The 24,826-nt window shown below is 38.2% G+C and overlaps 2 protein-coding genes across 7 annotated transcripts in view; both read right to left on the bottom strand.

The window, feature by feature from the left end:
• Positions 1-11,689, bottom strand: part of IFIH1 (interferon induced with helicase C domain 1) — a 28,689-nt gene extending 17,000 nt beyond the window's left edge. Inside the window, 6 exon segments of the mRNA XM_050340003.1 lie at positions 81-301; positions 3,641-3,721; positions 7,150-7,297; positions 7,299-7,327; positions 9,026-9,182; positions 11,027-11,689. Of these exon segments, the coding sequence (XP_050195960.1) occupies positions 81-301; positions 3,641-3,721; positions 7,150-7,297; positions 7,299-7,327; positions 9,026-9,182; positions 11,027-11,476 (1,086 nt within the window). The 5' untranslated portion in view covers positions 11,477-11,689.
• A 4,195-nt stretch (positions 11,690-15,884) lies between these two features.
• Positions 15,885-24,826, bottom strand: part of KCNH7 (potassium voltage-gated channel subfamily H member 7) — a 223,531-nt gene continuing 214,589 nt past the window's right edge. For all 6 annotated transcript variants that reach the window (XM_050339735.1, XM_050339737.1, XM_050339736.1 and 3 more), the window contains 3 exons: positions 22,501-22,669; positions 18,927-19,119; positions 15,885-17,557 (listed from right to left, as the gene is read on the bottom strand). In XM_050339735.1, coding sequence (XP_050195692.1) covers positions 17,291-17,557; positions 18,927-19,119; positions 22,501-22,669 — 629 coding nt within the window. In that variant the 3' untranslated portion in view covers positions 15,885-17,290. The remainder of the gene's footprint in view (positions 17,558-18,926; positions 19,120-22,500; positions 22,670-24,826) is intronic.

Raw genomic sequence — 24,826 nt, 5'->3', positions numbered from 1 at the left:
TAATATTCATTTTACAATGTCTATATTAACAATGCATTATGTTTAAAAAATACTAGTCTTAAAAAAGTGGACCAACATACCTTATTAACGAGTACTATGACTTTTCCAGGTTCTGACGCTCTTTTCTTCTTATCCAAGTGATCCTTGGTAATGTAAACAGCCACCCTGGTTTTACCAGTGCCTGTAGGGAGACATATTATAATATTCTCCCCACTCAGTGCTGGCTTTGCAACTTCCATCTGGTAATCTCTCAGGGTCAGATCTGGCTCAGGGGAAGCTCTCCTCTCCTCTTCATCTTCATCTAAGGGTAGAAAGAAATATAAGTATCAAACAGGAGGCGTCAAACATATCAGAATATTGAAAAAAATTTCAAAGAGAAAAATACTGATTTACTATTAAAACCCTCATCTGAACAAACAGAAACAGGGCATATTAGGACAGACAATGTTAGTCTGTGGACCTGTGCAACTCTGGATCAGAACTGCTTATATCCAATCACCAACCAGAACAGGTGGAATAAGCCACAGTATGTCTTCACCTGTCTATGTTGACATGACTGCTATTATGTATGAATTCAAAGATACAGTTCAGTAACACTGGGACCAACAAAAGTTGTGTTCAGAGCTGCAGTATTTATTATAATCTAGTCACATTTATGTGACGTTCTCCTTCGTCAATACTGAAATTTATTTGGTCACAAGGGAGCTATCTTTTTAAATACTTCCAAGAGTGGAGCCGTAGAGAGAAAAAGAGATAGGGACCACTTAAAAATGATGAAGGGAGTTATAAAATATAAAGATCAAACAGATAAGAAAATTCAACTGTCCATACAAGATACAGGTAACTGCAGAACATATCACACCTATTCATGGTAGATTACGTTGCTTCTTAGCCTTACTCATACATAATGCAACTGAGCTGTTCATTAAAAAGTCATTTGTCACCTAAGGTCAAAGCCTTCCATCTCTCATTTAAAATGCAATGGTGGAGTTTAGATCTGTGTCTCACAGAAGAAACAAACAGTGTTCAAAACTTAAAAGTAGAAAAATGTTGTTGAATTACTTCAAGCAGTAAAAAAAGCATATCAAGTCTCTTGAGTCTGCATATATTTACGGAGTCAGTACACCTTAATATCAGAAGGATTTATTTCAATGGAGCTTTTGTGTTTTGTTTTTTGGTTTTTTTTTCTCTACAAATATGTTCAGATCATCTTCCATGTATTAACTGCCCTCAGAGAAGAAAAGGTACAAATTCATTCTACTAGACTAAAAATGAGAGAAAAAAACCCATATAGTTTTGTTTCCTGATATCATTTGGTGAAGAATCATGAGGATTTTATTATCACTGAGACATTACACACAAAGTGTATTTTTTTAGTATTCCTGATTCCATTAAATAAAATTAAACTAACAAAAAGTAATGAAGCTTGATAAAATACTGCTGATGGAAACATCCGAATGCCACTCTTAAGTGTTTTTTGCTTGTTTTGCCTTTTAGTGTGAGTGCAGGGCTACCTGGAACACAGGGAAATTTGCACGAGAGAGTACTTGCTGTCACTTATCTGACTTCTACTACTCTCTTTTGAGGAAGAACGTTGTTTGCTTTCTGGTTGGCTAAATTCAATAGTTCAATCATATTGAAACTAGCACTTTATCACCCATCTGTTTGGTTAAATTTTAGTTCCTTAACATCCTCAATTAACAGTCTAGGCCTAAAAAATATTTAACTTAGCTTTCTCCTAACTTCCTCAGCCCCTGTTTAGACAAAGGCTCACACAGGAATCTTTTCACAGATTAAAAAATGTAATAATTAAAGGATTTTCATAATGCACAGTTTAACTTCAGGGAAGTTGTCTGCCTTTGTACAAGACTCCTGTGAATTGTTAATTCCGTTTTTCTTAAATGTGAAATGATCCTTGCACAGAAAACTGCAACTGAATCCACATGATTCTTTGCATTAAAATCCAAATCATATCAATGTATTAAGACGCTATCCAAACATCTTTGTTAATACAGCAGCCTTACTGCAAAATTTCAAATTATAAAATCCATAAATATCACAAAGTTCATCTGCATCTCCTTAGCAGATGCTTAGTTGCTCTTGCTGAGTTTACTAGGCATTATTAAAAAGCATGAATGTTTTTAAAAACTTTTTAACTAGTTGTTTTTAAAACCCACATGTAAACAGAACATTTAGCAAGTAAACCCTGGAAAAAAAATCTGTTCTGTATGCTGGATTACTAGACATAGTAAATGCCCAATTTACTTAATGGGAGATATTTCAGGAATCTTAAAAGAATCAGGCCAGACACACACACATGTGCTGCCACACACCAGTAGCCTGGATTGACCTGACTGACAACACAGTGTGACCACCAGAACAGAGAAGTTTCCATGCCCAGACAGTTCATGTGACACAGTGAGGAAACAAATACAATGTGACTGATGAGTCTCCTCAGTTCATGCAGAAGTGTAAAGTGTATTCTCAGGAGTTAGCAATATGAAGACTAAAATCTTAGCTAGAGTGTAACAATTTAGATCTGAGCTATCCTGAAATTTCTGTGTACTTATAAATTATGTGGATATTAATATTTAAAAAGCTTGAAACTATTTTAAAAGTATTTATAGTAAGCATTTTACAGGCATATGCTATACAGCATTTGCATGATGTTTATAGGTTTATTAGGTAGAGCTGGCCTGAAAGGTACTGAAATTGCCCTTTTACATGACACAGTCCCAACACAAATTTTAGAAAGGTTAGATTCCAAAGAGTAGCTTTTGAATTCTGTGTAGGCAAACAGGCTGATCACCATGATGGACAGCTGCAAATTTGTTCTGCCTCAGGTCTAAGACTAAAAAAAAAAAACAAAACCAAAACAAAACCAACCAACCAACCAACCAACCAATATATTGGGATGTCATTTTACAACAGCAGTGTTTAATTGGGCTCAGACTATATATAGCAAGATAATATCTGTCTGCTAAATATTATGTAAACACAGCCCAATATCTGGTTTAAAACTGTATTTAAAAGTTGCACGTGTTTAAATGTGAGATTTGCAAAGGTCTTCAGATAGTAACCCCGACTGATTAGGTTGCTTTTACAATTGGGGCTACTAAATTACTTAGGTAGAAAGTGGACCTTCATTACTGTTCTGCAGGTACCCTGGAAATGCTTTTGCTCATTATTAGATACTTCTAAAACATGTCCTACTCCCTCTCACTTACCCTGTGTAGGGCCCAGGCACAATCCAGCTCCTTTCTGAGAGCTAAAGACACATGTCTATGTGGCAGCACTGTGAATATCTGTACAGGTGACTGCACTGGATGACTTCTTTAAGTCTCTTCAGCCTATGTGATTTAATCATTCTGTCTCTCTGACTGTTTTGTATGATGACAATGTCTAGAGACCTACTCAGACAAGCTCAGTAAATCGACTCTTTTGGGGGCTAGGACTTAGGTCCAGACACTTAAAAATGGCATCTGTTTTCCAACAAAATGAGGATAAATCTGACATCTAAATACAATGAACTAGTGTTCACAGTGAAAGCCTTCCACTGATTTTTGTTCCAGACCATTCCCAGAGTGCTTCCCCTCCAGAGCTTATTTTGCAATTTCTAAATAACACAAGGGAAACATACCTGAATCACCTGTTGTGCAGCTCTGGCCCAGTTTTTCATTGAAGTTACGGACACTTCCATCTCCTATGGAGACATCTGACTCTAAATGAAAACCACAAACAAATACAGTATAGTATATTTGCTGTACAAATACTAATAGCAAAAGCATATTGTTTGCTCACTCCCTAAGCTGTTAAAATAGGCTAGATGGTTATCAGGCAGGGATGGCTAAGGAACAATTTTTTTTGTCTTTGGTAAAGATAAAAATGTGAACAACATAATTAATTTTCTTTTGGAAGAAAATATGGAGTGGAAAATTAAAATCTAAAACATGGCAGAGGTAAGGCAATGTGGGCCAGGCAGCATATGCTTGAAAGCAAGGGTCCAGACATGAGCACCTGCACGATCCTCTCTATCCTATTTTATCTTTTCAGAAGAGTGAAAAGCCAAAAAAAAGTTGCTGGCAAGCTGAACATTCTCTTTCACTCCCTGTAAGCCATGAGAGCTATACCTGTAGTAGAATAAAAACAAAACCAGAATTCTCGCGTTGTGGTGGTTTTGTTTTGTTTTGTTTTTTTGGTGGTTTTTTTAAAAGTTTCTTCATGTAACAGGAAAAGAGAAAACCACAGTTCCCAGGTAAATACAAGCAGTGATAAATTATTAAATCTTCCAAACGGTTCGCAAGCAAAAGTAGCACCGGGACGGGGCCGCCCTGCCTGGGAAGTCCGTGGGGACATTCCCGTGCTGAGCTCTCCCTCTGCTGGGCGATCAATGTGTTACACTGACTTTTTTCGTTCACCAAGGTAATTGAAACGGCTGGGTTTTCCCAAAATCAGTCCTTTCAATACCTAAAGAGATATGCAGTTCTTCTGGAAAATGTTACAAACTGCCCCATCCTGCACTTACCTTAAGGTAAGCTTAGGCCAGCTTACCTACAGCACTCTGCAACTGAACCTACAGTGTGCATACGAAATCACTCACTGACTCATGTTCTGCTTAATCAGTGAACTTGTGTTCTATCAAGTTCTTTCCAGTGAATACCCTAATATGGTCTATACCCATATTTTTCCCAATTTATTGTTCTCCAAAAAAGCCTAGTCTCCTGGAAATCAGTGCAATCAACAGAATTGCAAAAAAAAAAAAAAAAAAAAAAAAAAAAAAAGAAGAAAGCCTGACCAGTCATAAGCCACGTTCAAAGTAGCATTAGTGAAAATGAAGATGATACTGCTATATCTCATTTTCGCTTTCTAGGAATCCATATAGGATAAGAAAGAGAGGACAAAATTAAAATTCTCTGTATCTATTTCATATGATCTCCCATCTAAAATGACCTAATGAAAGGCGTAAAAATATTCATTCATAAAGTGTTTTGTAAATAATTATCTGAAAAACAACGTGCAGCATGCATTACACTATAATATCTCAACAGAAAACATCAGTGGTGAAGTGAAATGCAAAATAATCATCCTCCAAATGAAGGTGAATAACATTCTCCTTTTTCAACTATCTCACCTTTCTTGTATTTTAAAATAAATTTAAGAAAACAAACAAACAAACCAATAAGCATTTCCAAAACCATGAAGATAAAAGAGTTTATATTATAACAGCTGTTTTCACCACTTTTGCTAATCTTCCTTTAGAGTGCTTCTTGCACATTGTAACATAGAATATTCCACAGAAAGATTTTCAGTCACTTTGCACTGACTAATTAGTAAATATAAAGACAATGGAATGCAATGAAAACAAGCCTTGAAAAACAGAACTGCTATTGTTTAAATTGTTGTTTATGCAGGTAACTAACTGTAGCTTAATCCAAATGTTTCACTTCTGACCTTGCAAACTTATTTGCTTTTGTGTTGCTTTGTGTATGTGTTGTTTCTTACCTGTGTTTTTGTATACACAATTTTTCTCTAGTTATCTCTTAGGCTAAATGATCGATTTCTATTTTTTTTTTAATGACCCTACTGCTCTCATACCTTCTGACTCCCACTGTTTCAGCTACTCAAATAAACAGGTCAGAGGAGGTTTCAGATACAATGCAAATTGGATTAATTTCAAGTGATTTGAAAAAGTTTCTTCCTGCTTGAAATGTGTCCTTCTCAAGACATGAAAGAATGGCGGCAACGTACTGCAAAACTGACAACACCTGACAGCATCAAACTGGAAATCAGGTAGGTTCCCAGCATATTTGGAAGTAGAATCTGGGCTCCAGTTTTCAACTGCCTGGTTTAAAAATACAGTCTTACCAGATCACAAGAAAGGATGGAAATGGAAAAAGAGTTGAGTGCAGTTAAGTGAGTGCACAAGCACACAGAGATCGAAGCGTACAGCACTTCAAGATGGCTGATGGGAGCCTGTTCCTCTGCAGCCACGTCCATGCAGCACTGTCTCCTGGCAGCCCTTGTTACACTGCATCTGCTCTGCTGCTTTAGTTCAAGTCAGAAGTGCATGTTTACAGTGAATCTGTCAATTGTCCCCACTTACACTACTTTGGTTCATATCAGAGCTGGTTTAGGTGAGAAGAAATTCACTGTCAGCTGAACCCAAATGTTTCATGTGTTCCAGCCACTTGCAGGTACACAGTCCACACCAGACTGAAGTCAATCCGAACCAAAATGACAGAATCCCTGTACTGGTACACTCTTAGGACCATTTAATTGAACCGATCTGCTCACCTGCACAAACTGATAGTAGAATTATATATTCATTTCAGTACAGTTCATTGCTGAGGAGATCGTAGTTTTCTGTCCAGAATTAGCTTGTGGCAGGCTAGTTAATAACTAATAGATCTAATTATCTGTAACCCTTAACCTGACTAGAGTCAAGTAGAAGATCAGGCTAACAGCAATGAAACCTACCCTTAGTGAGGCCCAGTAAGAGCCTTAGCCTTGCCCAGGAAGGATTCCAGCTAACAATGAGGATAATTCAGTCTAATCCATTTTGTAATTGTCATTAAATATTTGCCATCTCTTCTTTATACTGCCAAATAATGTTCTAATCCAGGAAAACCAAGCTGGTATTTTTGCTGTCGTCAATAATTCACTATTTGCTATGAAGCATTGTGATATGCTGTTAATATCATGATAAGTACGAAATAGGCTACTACTGTTGTACACTGAAAGGCTGCACTTTTTCAGAGCCAACTTTTTAAAAATTTATTCATGTTTGATAGAAAAAGAGCAGTCTTAACTGTCTTACTCCTTCGGTTGAGTAAATTCACTAGAATAATTTCAGACAAGATTTGTCTCAGTTGTAACTATTGTTTGAGTTCCATCTGAACTTGTAACACACATGAACGGCTCTTTAATCATGCAGCATATGTTTGAACCACTGGTTCCCAGCTATGTTTGGACATTATTGCTGTTAATTGCTGTTGCTCTTAATCAACTCCCAAGACATGTTTTTAAAAGTAGATCTGCGTGAACAACAGGCCACAACAATTTCTAAAAATTTGTACTAAGTTCTCTCAGTTACCTGCCGCTACTGAAGTTTAACTGGTACCAGCACAAAATAACACTTAGTGAACAAACCTGAATCTACAGAATTCTCTCCCATGGATGTTTCCAATACATCGTTCTCACTGCTGAAACTATCAATCACATTTTCTTGCTGTTTCAAATCCTCCACTATGGCATATCGTGGTTGGCTTGTAATTTCTGTTTCTTCATTTGTACTGTTCCTTCATCTCACTTTGTCTATTCTCTGTTCCTAGAAAACAAATAGAAATTCTAAAGCAATATAAAACACTTCATTTGTTTTAGTGTGGAGCACAGAAAACATAGAACTAACCTGTATTCATCATGTACATAACAGCATAACATACCCTCTAGGTCTTGACTTAAATACTATAGTTTGGAATTTTGACATTTTTATAAACATTAAGACATTACTCTGTAATTAGAAATTAAATTTAAAAAAAAAGATTTATTTTTATAAAGTTCTCAATTTCTACAGGTAGGCGTCTGCTAATAACAATGGGTTTTATTGTAACAAATCATTGATGATAAACCTGTAGTGCTAAAATGTAGCACCAGTCTTCTCCTTCCCCAGTACCCAATGAACCTGTTCTCAGTGTTTCCTGTCATGATCTTATGTCAGTGGATGCTCCAGAACCACACTCCTTATGTATCTCCTCACATATAGGATTGCATACATGGAAAATTACTTATCCTCTGGTAAGAGCCACACAATTTAATTTTATATTAGTCTGTACAGTTTCTTTTAGGGCCTGCATTGTCCAAGATTACAGAGAAACTGTGGAATAAATGCATTCATTCAGTATTCCATCAAACAACTGAATTAAACTTAAGTTTAACCCTAAATTCTCGGCATTGTACTGAGAATTTAGACACGCAAAATTTGAAAAGAATTGAAAATAAAAATATGAAAAGAATATTAATAATTTGCATGTTTGTGAAATACTTGCTACTCTGAATGAAACTGAGAACCAGAATTAAAATTAGGAACACATTAGCTGCTGAGTTACTGAGCCATTCCCAGGATCTGAGTTTCACTCAGAATGATCTTCTGAGGCTTCAACTTGGTTGGTCTTGTCCTGCAGACTGCAATGCTCTTTGAACTGCATACTCAAATATGGTAGCTGCACATCTGTGTCTGGCAGTACATAGGCTGATTCCTGTCCAAAACCTTCAGGCTCCTCTTACCCCAGTCTCATGGCATTGACCCATATGCAGCAACTAAAAGCACAGACATAGTTCTGGTCAGCTTCTCAGGTGAGCAGGCTGAAGCTGATAAATGAGAAATCTGTTACAAAACTTTAGTCTCAAAAATCTTATAAAATATATGTGGAGTACAGCAAAAATGAGGGATAGAGTATTTGGGGGCTGCTTCTTCTTTATATTTTAGAATCCAGGGGAGCACTGTTATAACTTTACAATATTGTAATCATTATTCAGGAATAAAAAGTAGTGGCTGTTTTAATAGTTTATTCTATTATTGATATACATACTATACTTATAAGTATATATACTTATATACTTAAGTATATATGTTCTATATACTTATGTTTGTATTGAAAGAGAAATCCAGGTAAGGTCTGTTTTGTTTGTTCAAATTAATCTTCAGAATATATTTTTATGAGTGATTAGAAAAACATCACACTGAAAACCAATGGGTTATAAAAAGTAAGGATTCAGTTTAATTTCAACTGAATACATACTATTGTAATTCTCATATTGCTTAGTAAGAATTTTTTAGTGTTTCAAAATGTATTGCTTAAGCTGTTAAATAACTTTATTTTGAAATCCCTGGACAAGCAAAAACATTAGTCCTAGGGTCACAGTAAAATCAATACTATGGGACCCTTACATTACTGTTTCTTAAATAGCATTGCAAAAAAAAAAAAAGATATTAAAACAATCAGTAGTAGTGAAATAAGATTATTACCTCCTGTATTTCCACTTAATTCATTTGCCAGGTCTTCATGTTGGGTTTCACGGAGAGCAATTAAAAAGGGAGAGAACCAATCTTTCTTCCGCACTATTCTGCTCAGAAGTTCCCTTGCACCCTCCTTGTTCCCAAGATTGTCAGTAGCAGTGTGGATCTGGTGAAAAAAACCCACAATCAATCATCATACAGACTTTGGAAATGGTTTGAGGAAGTTAGTAAGAATAGTCTAGGTACAAAAGCATTTCCCTGTCATCATTAAAACATACTTAAAAATAAATATATGAAACGGACTTGCCCCCAATCAGACGAGACTTACTGCAGTTTTGTCCAACCTCGTGTTTATCCCATATGGTTTCAAGTAGGATATATAAGACTTATGAGATCTGAAATTTAATTGGAGAGACTGGTAGTACCTAGATAATGGTTACAATAATAAGAAGTATATAATAATTATTAGTATTGTGGAATAATAATTGGTGTTCAGACTGGTTTAGGGAATAAGTAACCTTGATTAAGGAGAAGTCATGTCACACAGTTTACCAAAACTCAGACTTAATCTGTAACATGACCTCATACATAAAATAGAACATTTCCCTGCTTGAACTCTGGCTTTATCATCTCAATTCCCACTTAAAAATACAGTAACTAAGCTTCTAGAAAGTCACTACTGCCCTCAAAGAAGTTATGGAACAGTGTCCCAAGGCTGTCACAAGCAGAACTTGACATGCAATCACATGAGAAATTAAACAATCCCAAGAGCAAAGAAGCCTGAGACAGGTGTTCAGTCCTCAAGGGTAATTTTCTCAAGGCTCACAAATCACCCATTCTGATATAAAAGGAAATGGGAACACCTGACTGAGACTGAACACTAAAAGGAAGTGCGTGGGAAGCGGGAGTAGAAAGAGGCATTAGGAAAGACCAGCCTCTGCTGGAGTTGAAACTGACAGGACTGTGAAGAGTAATGAATGGCTTAATGGAAATACCAGAGGCAGAAGGAAGGTCTGGTGGATCACAGGGACCATTACCAGGGAATGGAGCTGATAACCTCCTAAAATGCCTCTGCATACACCTGTGTGTTACCATGCTTGACTTGTGATTCATTAGTGTGTAGCTGATTCTTGCTGCTACTTGACAGTCACAAGACAAAGCTATGTATGTTACTGTCATTTAAATGAGAGTATAAAACTACCTCAAAAGTGGATGTGAAGGCTCAGAGTGCAAATGTGATGTAGCATCACCCTTAGTTTACCAGTTTCCCCCTTATTGCTATGGCAATTATTAATTTAATGTGTTCTAACACCATTTCAGGATATACATTTTCCTGGGTTTCAAGTAAGTTTCACGCTCCAGGTCAGTCATTCTTAGCCAAATGGGATAAACACTGGCAAATGTTTTTATCAAAGGTTAACACTTCCTCGTTCTTGTCAAACTGGTATTTCTGTTCACCTCACTGTCTACTAGGACAGTCTTTAGTGAACCTATAAGGTAAAAAAAGGGGAGACAAAGTCTTGCTTTATTTTAATTTAAGTGTTCTACCACTGTAGTGGTAGTGGATCAAGGATTGGACTTGATGATCTCAGAGGTCCTTTCCAACCCATCTGATTCTATGATTCTTTAGGACTTTACAGGCCATCACTACTTCCTGGTATGGTTCAGGGGCCAGAAGATACTTAATGACACTTCATCTCCTGAACCTAAGGCCTGTGGCAAAATAATGAGTAACAGCAAAGGCTGGCATATTTCTTCCAGTGACTTGGTTCATGGCATTTTTCTTTCGCAGGTTCTTAGCTGGCATCCCACCTGCTGTCCTGCTGTCAACAGTCTTCACTGGCTTACCTGGAGCCATTTGTCTTTTCCCCCAAGTTTGGGTACTCTCTGTTCATTTTTGCAGTTACTAGGCCATTTCTAGTTGCGGTTTCCTACGTGCCCAACAGACGCTGGGGCTCGGCAGTCTCTGTGACACTGCCTGGCACCCAACCTGGCAGGCGGGCCACTTACCCGATCCAGGTCCTCCTCCCTGAAGATGCCCATTTCCAGGCACTTCTCGGCCACCTGCACGGGCTGCATCCTGTCCACCAGCGCGCTGTGGAGCAGCTGCACCAGGTGCACGCAGAGGTCGTGGTCGGCCTCCTCGGCCGGCGAGGGCAGCTGGCTGAGGCTGGGGTTGGCGTAGCAGGCGGCCAGGCTACAGCCGCCGTGCTCCAGCGCCTGCAGGAACTCGTGGAACCAGCCGCAGCCGCGGGGTCCCCGCTCCACGGCCCGCAGCAGCTCCTCGGCCCCCGCCACCTCGCCCCGCTGCAGGACGGCCGCCCGCACCTTCTCCCTCTCCTCCGCGCTCAGCAAGGGGAGCTGGTCCAGCACGGGCTGCACCTGGATGAACTGCTTCAGCCGCGACCTGAAGCAGGAGATCATGTAGAGGAACCGCTCGTCCCGGTCCCCCTCTTCCATGGCTGCGCTGGCGGCGCCCGGGGCTCCTCCGCGGCTGCGGGCGGACGGCGCGGGGCGCGGTCCGGAGCTCGGCCGGGGGAGCGCTGCCGATACCGGGACTCCGCAGGCGGGTCCGGACTCGGCCTTGGGCTCAGCAAGTCCCCTGTCCCCCTCCGCCTCTCCTCCGGCGGGCGCCGGGACGACCCCACTTAATTCCAGAGCCGGCGCCGCTTTCGGTTTCGCTTACGAAAGGTGGAGGCGCCGCGCCCGCAGGGAACGGCACCGCTCAGTGCCACTCCTCAGCATTTAAACCGGAACCTTGAACAGTAACCGTGAGTTAAAAAAGCCAGTCATAAACATAAACATAAACATAAACATAAACATAAACATAAACATAAACATAAACATAAACATAAACATAAACATAAACATAAACATAAACATGTCTGTCACTTTCCTACTCACGAATTTCTCGGGCCGGTCACAGCGTGTCAGGGTTTTGGGCACTGGAGAGAGTCCAGAGGGCCAACAGGATCGGAGAGCCTGGTACATGTTGCAACGACGTGGATTTATAAAGTCTGAAGAAAAAAGGCTCAAGGGAGTTCCAACCACGGATGTCCAGGTGTTAGAAAAATAAATTACTTATTGGTAGAATTGGCTTGGTTTAGGGTGTGATATGTTTCAACGATCTCTGAGCTAGGAGGAGGTTAACAAAGCTTGGGGAGAAGGACGTACCACTGATAGCAGACACAAAGAACACAGAATGTACGGGCCTCAAGGATATTTGAGAGAACTCTCAAGGTAAGGAAGAAACTAATAAAGCCAACTCAGCAATTGTGCTGAAATCAGCTCTGACTGGTAGAAGGTAATTCCGGCAGGGGGCGATTGTAACTCCCGATTCAAGAAACCCATTGACTCAAAAGAAGAGAAAGACAGAGCGTGTGGACTTATTAGCATAAGAAGTGAGGCAATCATTGAACCAATAGAAGATAGAATACTAATTAATAAGTAACTTGTAGCCAATGAACATTAATGGCTTTGCTTGCTAAAATGTATTAAAAATGTTGATAGTCATGGTGCTGTCTTTGTTGGATTTACCACCTGTACCCCATCCTGTGCAGAACTATAAATAAATCATATACCTTGACTCTGTGTGTGGATTGGCCTCTTGCCCACCAGGTGAAGGAACCTGTTTTCAAACAACAGTTTTCCAGCTTCTAAAAGTTGGATCCCTCTTCACTGGGGTACACAGAACAAGGAGCAATTGGAACACATTTCTTCAGGGGAGATTATGTCCAGGTGTAAGAAAAAAATATTCTAGGTGTAAGAAAATCCAGTCTAGAAAGAATTAGACGTTGGAATATATTGCCCAGAGAAGTAGTGGGAGTTTCCTCAATTGAAATATTCAACACTTGGCTTGACAGGGTCCTTGATTTAATGCATTCCTTTTAAAAGGAAGCCAGCTGTCTCTAGAGGTCCTTTCCCAGCCTGGAATTTTCTGAAATTCAAATTGTGCCCTCAGCTGATTGTCATGTTGAGATGCGCTACAGCATTCTGCTCTCAGAGGAACTTCCTTCAGCTGGAGGCTTCTTTTTTAGAGGAACTTAATTTGTTTGTCCTTTAAATGTTTGTCATTTAATTGTCTACTTATGTCAGCTTTCATTCTTACTTCATCATTACTTTTTTATTTCTGCTTTATGCAAGTTTCCTTTGAAAGATTTCTGAAGAAAGTATCATGTCTTTTTTTCCCCTCGCTATTTGTTCTTTTGCCTTCAGCACCTTATTTGGAGGGCACATGAGCCTTCCTTGTTTGGTCTCAGAAGCCCACAGGACTTGCTTGGGTTCTGTGTGTGCAGATGGGATGTTTGTGTGTTTGTTTTGTTGTGTATGTAGTGGTGGTAAATCAAGTCGTGTATTTATCCCACAACAATACTGTTTCTGAGAGAGATTTATATAAAAATAATGCAACTTGTTTATTCCAGCTAGTGTGATGTTGCATAGATGATGACTGAGCACAGCAGTGCACAGCACCTCACTGCAAGTCACTGCAGCGTGCAGTGTAGACATGTGTTAACAGCGTAAGAATTCTGTTTGTGTCCAGCATTTTAGAGATCAGCAGTGCAAATGTGAGGAAATGCAATTCATCAGTGGTAAAAACTCCTGCTGCTTCACCTCTGCAAGGTGTGCAAAGCAGTGCTTTCAGCTTTTATATGTTATGATGCTGGCGACTCAGATAGGAGCTCTGATGAGTTCTCACCAGGGGAGGAGATTGCTAGGACACAATCTGCAGGAGAAAGAGGGAAGACAGGTTCATCTGCTGGCAGCAGCAGTGAGATGGGAGACCAGAAAACGTGTTTGTTGAGTGAACAGAATGGGAACATGGAAGGAGAGAAAGACATGCAGTTGGGCATCCAGCTTCCTGGAAACAGCAGAGCTGTGCATGTCAAGACACAGGACTAATGTGTATTACTGTAAAGTTATGCCTGTAGATGAACGTGCACATTCAAATGGTTTAGGTTGCTGCACAGCTTACCTATTGAAAAGCATCACAATCTGTCCTTTGCTTTAAATCTTGAACTAGACCCATAACTGGTGGGAGCCAAAGAACTTCATGAAGAGCTCTGCTGATTTGTATGGTCTCATCTCTCACATTTGGAGTGATTGTCCCAATTGCTTTGGTACTTCAACTACATTAGCTATTCTTGAATTTCCAGGAGACTTTTCTGTATCTACAGCTTATAATTTATACATAACTTTCAGCCACAGGTTTTAAATGTACATAGCCAAGTTCCTAAGTTCAAGCAAACCCAAAACTTACCTCCTAAATTTCTGAAAGCTTCTAAAGATTTAGATGCTGTGTATTGTAATGTGTGGGTATACAACCCTTAACAATATTCCCAGTTTGATTTGGATAACACAGACCCATTTCTATCAAGTCAGAACAGACTGGCCTTAAAGGTAGACCCACCCCTTCAGAAAAATCAACAAACTAACCAACCAAACACACACCCCCCCACCAAAACCCAGACAAACAGGAATGCCAAAACACCAACAAAATAACCACAAATAAAAGGGGCAATTTTTGCTGTTTAGAAAATGAACACATTTTCAAAATAAGTGGTTTGTACCTGCTTCTGGAAGAAAAAAGTTTTCATGTACTTCACTGAACCTCAACAACAAGATGCCTGAGAAGGCAGATTTTTCTTTGGCAGAGAAGAGGCAGTTCAAGTATTGCCACCAAACTTCCATGTTTTGTTTCTGCATTCCTTGGTAGATGTCTAGGTAGCTTAGAATCTACATAATATTATAAAGTCTCCCTTAGTTTTCCCCATTAGAGATTTTTCTTCTTGATACAAAAAGAAGGGAAGGAACAAAGCCTCTTTGAGCCAAGAAAAGGAGTAAGGAATGGAACTTTTCCTTCATTTGGACTAACTGCAGTAGTTGTAGCTCCTCCTCTTCCCCAGTGCTCCTTTCCCAGTCCACCTGTTTTGCTGAGTCTCTTTGCATCAATGTGAAATACCAAGTGATGAAATTGGACAAAAGACATTTTGGAAAGCAATGCTCATGCATTATACTTTTTTCATTGATTTTATTTTTAATTTATGCCAGACTTTTTAGAATGTAGCATAAGCACAAATACTTTTTTAGGAAATGTACTAACCTGTTCCTTGTAGTAGACATTAATATAGTTACCAGACTGAGATAGAGCAGAAGTCATTAACACTTGCTATTAAAAAATATATAAAAAAAAAAAGGCAAAAAAAAAGTGCAGTAGCTATCTGTTATTCAGAACTCCCATCTCAATGCAGTATATGCAGGCAGAGATTCTGAATGGTCCCTAGGATCTGATCCTGCAAGGCACTGAGCAGTGCAGACCTCCTGGAGTCGTGGTAGAAGTTAGAGCAGTCAGCATGTTGTAGCATTCGGACCTTTCAACAATCAACAGTAGCACGAGGCAGAAGAAAATTTCATCTTTTGTGGGAAGGGTTGGTTTATCTTTTCGTTTACAAAGGCATTCACTGCATTTTTGTATCTTTAAAAGCAAAGGTAAAGCAGAACCTTGCTCAGTAGCTCAACACACACTGATTTTAAATGAGGGAAGATTCATCCACCTTGGGTTAGTCTACTGGCTGTGTATGACTGGAAATGTCATGTTTCATTCCAACCCCAACATACAATATATGTCTCTGTGGAAGGGACAACCGCTATCACATCTCTCTGTAGTACTGGTTTAGAACAGAGGGTTTAGTTTGGTTTTAGTTAAGATTGAAGTGCTCCCCCACTAACTGGATTATGTGCTTTTCTGAAACCAGTTCTCTTCCCAGAGGAATTTCACATCAAAGCTAAAAGGTTAGAAAATCATGTGACCATTTAAAAATATTTAAAAACATTAATAAAAAAGTAATTTCATTTAAAAATAAACACAACATTTGAAGCAGAATAATATTTTAATAAAATTAAATCTAAGTATTCACAAAGCATTATGCACATACAGTACATACTGTATTTAAAGCCTACAGACCTTAAATAATTTTATTCTAATTCAGCTTTGGACACAAGCTAAGCTTACTCATTTTGTAATAAGAAAGTTTACAATTGTTCCTGAAAGTGATTTTACATATATACATATATATATATAGCTCTATATCTATACTCCTACATGTTAGTGTAGGTATATATACACATACTTGTGTGTACGTGTGTATATAAATATATATACACATACACATACATACACACCTATGTACATATATAAAATACACACATGCACACATACAGGAATGTGTGCGTGGTGTATGTGTGTGTTCACATACAGATATGCCCTATCCAGGATCATTGGGAGGGGCCAGTCAGTAAAAAGAGGTAACTGCAAACAACCACCTTACTAATTATAACACAAAAATCTGTGAAGTATTTTTAAATTAAACATATTGTTAATAATTTGCATTGAACAAAAGGAACACAGTCTTCTGTATTATATAGAAATTAGGTTTATTGCATTTGATTATGTTTGTGTGACAGATGTAGAGTACCTGTCTGCTCATCACAGCTAACTTCTATGATGCAATTAAAAAAAAAAGAAAAAGAAAAACAATACAAAACCCCAAAACCAAAATGTAGTGGAAACAAATTATTCAATTAATGCAATTTTGTGGATGTAACCTATGGTGATGCTTTCCAGCATGCGGCGGAGTTGTCCTGTCTATTAAAATACTGTCCTACCTACTTCAACTTGTTAGGAAGGAGGCAGTTTTCTCTGTCCCAATTGTTTCAAGCCCAGAATACTTGGTTACCTTATTCTTTCTTTAGATTCAGACTAATTGTGATTTATTATAGAAAGCTCACTGAAAGAAAGATAAATCAGTTTTCAAAAGTGAGCTAAAAGAGGATTTTGCTTGAATTTTAGCTTGGTCAGGTAGGAGTATTTCTATGTGAATTATTGTTATTGGTCTCCTGTTTGCTCTGAAGACATATCCACAATAAAATACTATTTCCATGACAGCAGTAAATGGTAATCTCCATGCAACGTAAACTGTAATCTCAGAACATGCATGTTATTAAAAAAAAATAAAAATTTAAGGTGCCTTGAGAATGCTGGCAGTTTTATATTTGGAACATACAATTAGTGTGTGTATATATATATTTACATCAGAACTGCTCAACTTTACCTTACAAGCTTTAGATTTAGGAAAATATACAGTACTTTTGCATATAATGGTATATTCCTTGTAGCCCCTGAGTCAAGTATAGAGGATTTAAATACAAAAAAAAAAAAAAGGAAAAACAGCCATTAAAAGCACTTACATTTTTATGTGAAGTAATAGTATAAAAGTACTATTTCCCAGGAAGACCAGGATCAGAAACATGCCTATGAAGACTCAAGATTCCTACAGTGCTTAGTGAAGATTCTGGCAAGGAAGGGTGCCTAATTGGCGGGAGACAAGGTTTACAATGCTGTGGGGGCCGCTCTACAGACTGGTCACGTTCTTGGTCTAAAAAAGAAGCCAGGTTGTCTTCTGAGGCTGTGTTCAGATGCACTCCACTTGAGAGGGATTCTTTGGATTTAAGTTTCGATTTTTCAACATCTAGAAGTTCAGGGCACTGGAAGGGATGAGAAGAAACAAGATGTTAATAATTAAATTGATCTCTTCCAGGCTCTTGTTCTGCTCAAAATTAGCACATTAAGATAGTTGATAGAAAACCGACTTTGAAAATTAAGCAGTGTTCTGAAATATTTTTACATGGTACTGCGATTGATTTAATGTAATTGAATGCAATTCTGTTGATTAATTGTAGAAGCCTGGATATCTTTTCCTCTCCTCAGACTTCTTCATATGACAACAAAATATACACATATAAGCAGCTCTTTCTGAAGGGCTGAGTACTCTTGAAACCCAGCATAAGAGTATGGATCTCAACATTCTTGAATTTGATTTTTTGTTTCAGAGCATACTCCAGAGTGGCATAATTCTGAACATTCTAACCATTTTGGATTCCAGTCTCAGCACTCAATTCTTCTTCACTTTTAAAGTTGGAATCTATGTGAAGTGTGCAGTGCGCCTGTTGATGTTTGCACAGCATGGCACACCTCTGTTCAGACTTTGATATTTGTGTATGTTTTGTACAGGTACATGCATGGTGGGTTTACAGTTCTGAAAACTACTGCTATGTAAACTGATGCCTTCTGGATGTGTTAAACTTACTGTGCCCATATGTGTCCCAGCATACATATGAGCTACACAGTTGAGCATGCTGGATTTGCTAATTGTATGCTATATGACTGATTTAGGATTCCTAGACATTCAGACATTTGTAGACATTCAGAAACCTGTTTGAAAATCATAAGCCACACCTCTAAGCTGTTAAACTCCGGTAATCCTGAACAAATTTGGAAAATTATCAAATTTTGCCTGAAAAGAACTGCAATGGAGAATTTTTACCAGGAAACACAGCTATGTCACGTCTCTGTATGTTTGTATTTCCAGCAATAGTCAGGGACTGAACACAAGAACGGGTTTAGCCCTTCACAGTTCCATATGCGTATAACCATCATGCTGCATCAGCTGGACTTGTCTGGTCTGTACCTTGAGGAAAACATAGTCATGCTGCTTCTCAGGACTTCATGAATGGGACCTATGGCAGATGAACCTATGTAGGCAAGTCCAATGCTTGGAATGTCTTTGTTTCTTAGAGCTGTGTCTAATATCTACCTTTTCTGCTAACTTACATGAAGAACATGTCAATAAAGGAAATTAGTCTGATTGTGAGATCATTGTATAAATCTCTACAACCCTCATAGAAAATCTGGCCTCTGAAACTGTGGTGTCTAAGCCCCCTCTGCAGGTGTTAGCTCAAAGCAATAATTTCATACCTAAACGAGTGACCAAGCACGCGGATTGATATGGATTTCTTCCATCATAAGATAAAAAGATTAGCAAACCTATTTTGATCTTATTGTACATATAATTACCTGAGATGAAGGACTGAAACTTCTGTCTGTTTTAATGGATGCTGAAGGCTGAAGCTTTTGTATCGCCCGAACTGCTGACTGTTGATACTCTGCACCTGCAGTCACCATGCTATAGGCAGGTGGAATGAGTGCTGACTGCCTTTGCAGAAGCTGCAGGATGGTTTGGATATCAGCAGTCATTTGGGATTCAAGCCTAGAGAAGTAATATGACATCAGTTAACTCATGACTAGGAGTGGGAATATTTAAACATACTGATTACAGAGGCATTCAAGAGGGCCCTGCAGCTTACCAATAAAACTATTGCTTGTTGTGGCATGACGATGTCTTAAACAAGAGAGAACAGCAGAGGGAGTACTGAGCCCTTCCAAAGCTTCTGACTCTGCCTCTCGTTTGCAGGACATACCTGCATGCTTGTCTCCCATGTTTTTGCTATGTTAAGAATGAGTGTTTACACTTATGTTTACATTGTCATTAATGTGCCTTATGTTTACAACAAGAAGCAACGCGGGGGACCGTGTATTTGGTTGAACTGAACTGAAATAAATGTATTCTTTTCATTGCAACTGAATTGATTTGTACTGGCTGAACATGAGACACTATTTATGATGCATCTGACAATTAATTCTGACATACCCATTGCTAATAAAATTCACTGAAATAAGCAGAAACTACATTTGTGTTTTTCCACGGTTAGAAAATGAAAGATAATTTCAAGATCATTAAAAAATCTGACTGTCCAAGTCTCCTTACTGTGAAAATTTATTCAAACTTATTCAGACCTCAGAATTAATGTCAGGATTTCTGATGTTCAGATTTTGTAGCTTTTTATTTTTTTTTCCCTCTTCGTAAATTTGTATATGACTTCTGAAACACTTGAGCTGCTTGTGTTGTTCATACTTACAATTCCATAACACTGACATGATTTTCAAATGGCGTTGCCAAGATCTGTGACTAACTCAGGAACAGGTAATGCCTGTTGTGCCTCCCCAGCTGCTGGAGGGCTACAGCGTGCACTGACAGACTGTAATGCAGATATACAACCTTCTGTAGTGCAACTCAGCTTCTGACAGAGTAAACAAATCTTTGTCAGCTGCCTTCAATGTTGTGAATGTTACTCCTTGGGCTCCCTGCAGCAGCAGAATTGATCCTGTGCTGTCAGATTTTTGCTTTTACCAGGTGCTTCACTGTTGCCCTTTTTACCATGTTGGAGTTGTCTATTGCCTGTGTAATTTATTTATAAAAGCGTCTGTGAAATTATTCTGAAAGGTGTGCCCAAACAATATTTAGGATGCTGTTTGTTTCTCTATTGGGAGAAACTGGTTTTGTGGCATCAGCTCTCAGAAAAAAAGGTGCAGACTGAGACAATTGGAGTCAGTTGTGCTTTGCTCACCCTCTTGTTCATCTCCCTGGGGTTCTTTGCTACTTGCAAACGTGCTGTTCTCACACAAGCATGGTGCTGATGACACAGGACAAAATACTGCAGTAGCAGCAGCATGCCACCACCCAGAGAGCTTCCATCTGCTAAACCTGGGCCTTAAAATCTCAGTGAATAAAAGGAGGCATTGGAGGATGTGTGTCCATGATTGTCTTTGACTTTGAATTAACCCTAAAATTGCTCCCTGCTTACTTTGTTAGCACTTGATGGAAGTTTCTTGGTACTACAAATGAAAGAATACCTCTGGTAGACTTTATTAATCATCATTGCATATAAAACTTCACTTTCCACTTCCCCAGATTTAAAACAAATCCATGTTATGCCACCCAAGTAAACAGGAGAAACTTAGATACCTGGCCCATAGTCTCCATGAAATTCCAATTGCTTAAAGAAGAGAAACAGAGATAGCTCTAGGCACATATTTGTTGTACAGCGGCTTTCTAGCCCTCTATGTCTATTAAAAATTATTATGCCAAGCCTCTAACTTGGTATGGAAGAGTTCAGGGAGAAGTGACCAAGCTTTTTCATCCAGCAGGTCAGATCTGACATAGGCAGGAAAGAATAATGTCTGTTATGTTCACAGAAGACCTAGCAAGGCCCAAAATCCTGAAAGCGTGAAAAGCCTTAAAAACATAAAAAGAGTTCAGAATAAAATGATTTAATAAAACATGCAACAATTTAGTTCTTAGCTTATCAGTAGCAATGGTATTTTCTCACAGAAGAAAATACTGAGAAATGGCATGAGAATCTGATAAAACTGTGCGTAAATCTGACATATGACTTCAATTTCAAGAGCTTAAGATTTCAGGGAAGGAAATGTAACCAAAAGACTACATACTGTTGATGGGGAACCTGCAGCTGTTCAGTTATGTGACATTTACAGTTAGATTACTTGCCTTTACTGCAATTAGAAATTATATCAATTTAGGCTTATGTGTTAAAAATTGTCTTTTAAAATGTACTATATAGTATTCAGAAATAAAAAATACTATGGTTTGATTGACTTCTGGTAGATGAAGGAAGCAATATGCAGTTAACCTGGCTTTAAACTGATTGCTAAAATATACAGCCCAGAATACCATTGAAGAGCTACTAAAGGATAATTAGTATTGAGTGTGTGTCATAGTATTTGTCATGGAAAAATATTGAAAGTAATGGAATTGCAGAGTTAAAATAATAAAAAGCCACTGTCCTGAGCATAGGGCAATTTAAACTTAAATGAAATTACATGGTAAATTACAGCATAGGATGGATCAAAATTCTGGAATCATATTTTTAAGATGTTCTAAGCTATGGGGCTTAGCTGCCAGTATGAGTAGTATATCAGTATTAAGCAAAGGTAATATTGGATTCTACCAAGAAAACATCATTTTTTTGTCATAAGAGATATAAATATTTTGCCTTTGCATACTCCTGCGTTTGATTATAAATTGCAAAATAAGTTAATGTGTCAAAAAGGGAATTTCTCTGCAATACATTTTTAAAAGCATGCATCTGGTGTACTTTGGGTTTCCAGGAAAGAAAAGTTGCTTCAGATACTGAAGATACTGAAAATCACAATTTTGTAGAAATGTAAATATGTGGTGTCCCTGTCCACAGCAGCAGAGTTGAAACCAGATGGTCTTTAAGGTCCTTTCCAACCCAAACAATTCTATGATTCTATGATCTAGGAACAACATTCTGGATGAGGAGAGATTTAGATTTAACAATTTTAGTTGCCTCAGTACAACAAGTACAAGTGCGTACAGCTTCTCGGTTAAAAACAGATGGTCTCCTAAACAGTCAATCAAGGAAAAAGGTTCTCCTGCAAGGCAATTCAGAGTAGCTGATGTGAGTACTGAGAGGTAAGAGACATGAATATTCTGGCAATCAATTAAAAATTGTATACCCAGATTTTCCAGAATCAAGTTTTCCAAGAATCTTGAAAGCTTAACTTAGTTGATATCTAGGATCCTCAGAATACATCTAGGCAACAAAGTGATATTCCAATCAGACATATTTTTGTATTTTTGAGTTTCTAAAGATCTGAATGCTTTTGGAAACTTCCTGCACAAACTCATTCCTTCTGTAGCATCATCAATATCAGTTGTTTTATGTACTCTTTTATACATTTCTTCTGGTCTTATCTCTGTTTTTACCTGTTGAGTTGTTCTTGAAGTAAATCTAATCGGTTCTCCACTTCCCCATATATAAAATCACTTTCAGTTTCACAGATCCCCCATGTAACATGGGGTAATGCTGGCTGAACTGGGGAGTCCTGGTACTCCTGGATGTTCTCCTGCTCCCAGTTTCTTTTATCAGTGATATCTGATGAAAAACAAAACATATAAAAATATAGATTTATATTTAACATATACATACTGTTAGATACAGGTTGGCATTTCTCAAGCACCCATTTATTCATGTGTCTCAAAACCCTGGAAGGCAAATTGGTACATTGGAACACTGACTGAACAACTCTCTTTGTTTCTTACTCCTATTTAAGGAAAAATAAAAGTGGTCACATTCATGCTAACATTTTTAAACTGTAGATAAACAAGCAGCTTTGTGTGGTCTGCCTCATCAGAGTTCTGCCACTGAATATCTCCTCTTCCTTTTGTTTAATTTCTGTTATTTTATCGATGAATCTGTAATTTTCTCAAGGGTTTTTTTTTTAGCAATTTGTTATTCAATGAAATTATAAATATTTGTTCTAACCTAAATGCATTAAATGATATACCTGAATGTCTTTGATTGCGTGTTTCAGAGGCCTGACTTAGACCTCTTCTCTTGAATGAAGTATTGAGGTGTATTTACTGTTTATCTTTTTGATGTAAAAGGACTTGCTTCATTGCTTTTACAGCACTGGGCCAGGCCTCAGCCAGCTGTCTTTCTTACCCATAACTGTAGCACTACTTGTCTTAACAAGGTTGGTGAAGTGCAATATGTTTTTTCTGAAACAGGGGCCATTTAATGCAGCTTGTATTGCTTGCAAAAGGGTACTGGTTATTATTTTCTGAAAGGAAATTGATTTTCATTGATGTAGCTTTCAGCATCACTACTCTCCAAGCCAATCCTTGCATCATTGTCTCTGATACTCTTATAGCACTGCAGGGTGAAAGGTGCCTGTTAATTTCATTTAATTATTTGGGACTTCTAAAAGAATGAAATATTCAGCATTACTGGGTCAGCCAGAGATCATTTTAATATTAAATGAAGCTTCATGTAAATAATATTTTTTCTCCACCCCCATTTGAACTGCAGATAAAATTTTGGATTAAGGTAGAGAAAAAAATTTATTTCAAGTTAAAAAATCCCAGTTACATTATTAGGACTTTACTCAGAGTTTCAGCTATCTTGCTGAATTTAATTACCTTTCTAAGCCTTGTATATCTTACACACAATGTATGAAATATTTAAAAACACTCTTTGTATGAGCCATTTATATTTTATCTCCAGCCCCTTGTAAAAAAAATGATGATGACTACTCAAGGTCTCACCCTTTATCTGCTGTACTCAAATTCCACCCCTCTTGACCCTCCCAGTTCTTGGATCTCTGTGATCAGGCACTGCACATTAGCACCAAACAGAACTCCTTCCTTTTGCTTGGACTTCTGGTTTGAGCTATTTCTCCTTCCTTTTTCAATTTGCTTAATTTATATCTCTGGGGATTTATTAATTAGTTTACATTCTTGGCTCTATGCCATTTGTCCTGTTCACCAGGATGGTGAAAGGTTACACATCATTTATCATGGGATATATTAGTTGCATTTATCAGATAACTTACCACTGTGAGCTTTGCAGAGCCCACAGGTGACATATGAGGTTGAACAGTGCTTTTTCTACAGCTCTCCCTGCCACCTCGAGCCTTAGTTTACTTTGAATGAATCTGTCATGTGAACAGTCAAAAATTTCTCAGTACCACTCATTCTTCTCTGCTGTGATAAAACAGGCTGTTTAACACCTGCTCAATACAACTCCCTTTAGAGTTGTATTTGTAGTTATTTAACTATATGAAGTTATAGAACATGTTAAAGTTCCTACTGTGCTCAGGCTACTTCCTCAGCAGACAGCTGGACAAAAATCCTTGACTGTTTATAAGTCATCAGCAGTCAGATTTGAATCCCACATCAGTGCCTAAATGGTTTGTTCAGAGCTTCTCCTAACTGTTCCCTTGGCACTGCAGACTGATAACTCAGCATAGGTTACATTCACTTCATGCCTGTGAAATTTTTCTAAGCAACCATATCAGCCAGACCCATGTTTCAAAGAAAAGAGAAAAACACCACAGTGTGGTTGACGTGTAAGAGTTTTGTCCAAATGCTAACAGCTAATCCTTTTCAAGAATATCTTTTAGCAGTGTTGCTCTAAGTAGAGAATTGAGAAAAAAAATAAAGCCTGCTCAGATTTAGGATTTCAAGTAGGTTTAACCAGGAAGGGGAGTGCTCACTGCATGACTTCAATTGGAAGGGGAGACCTTCCTTT

The sequence above is a fragment of the Myiozetetes cayanensis genome, unplaced genomic scaffold (assembly GCF_022539395.1).
Source record: "Myiozetetes cayanensis isolate MyiCay16 unplaced genomic scaffold, myiCay2020 scf9, whole genome shotgun sequence".
Classification (NCBI taxonomy): domain Eukaryota; kingdom Metazoa; phylum Chordata; class Aves; order Passeriformes; family Tyrannidae; genus Myiozetetes; species Myiozetetes cayanensis.
Note: the sequence above shows the minus strand (reverse complement) of the source record. Positions and strands in the feature narration are given on the sequence as shown.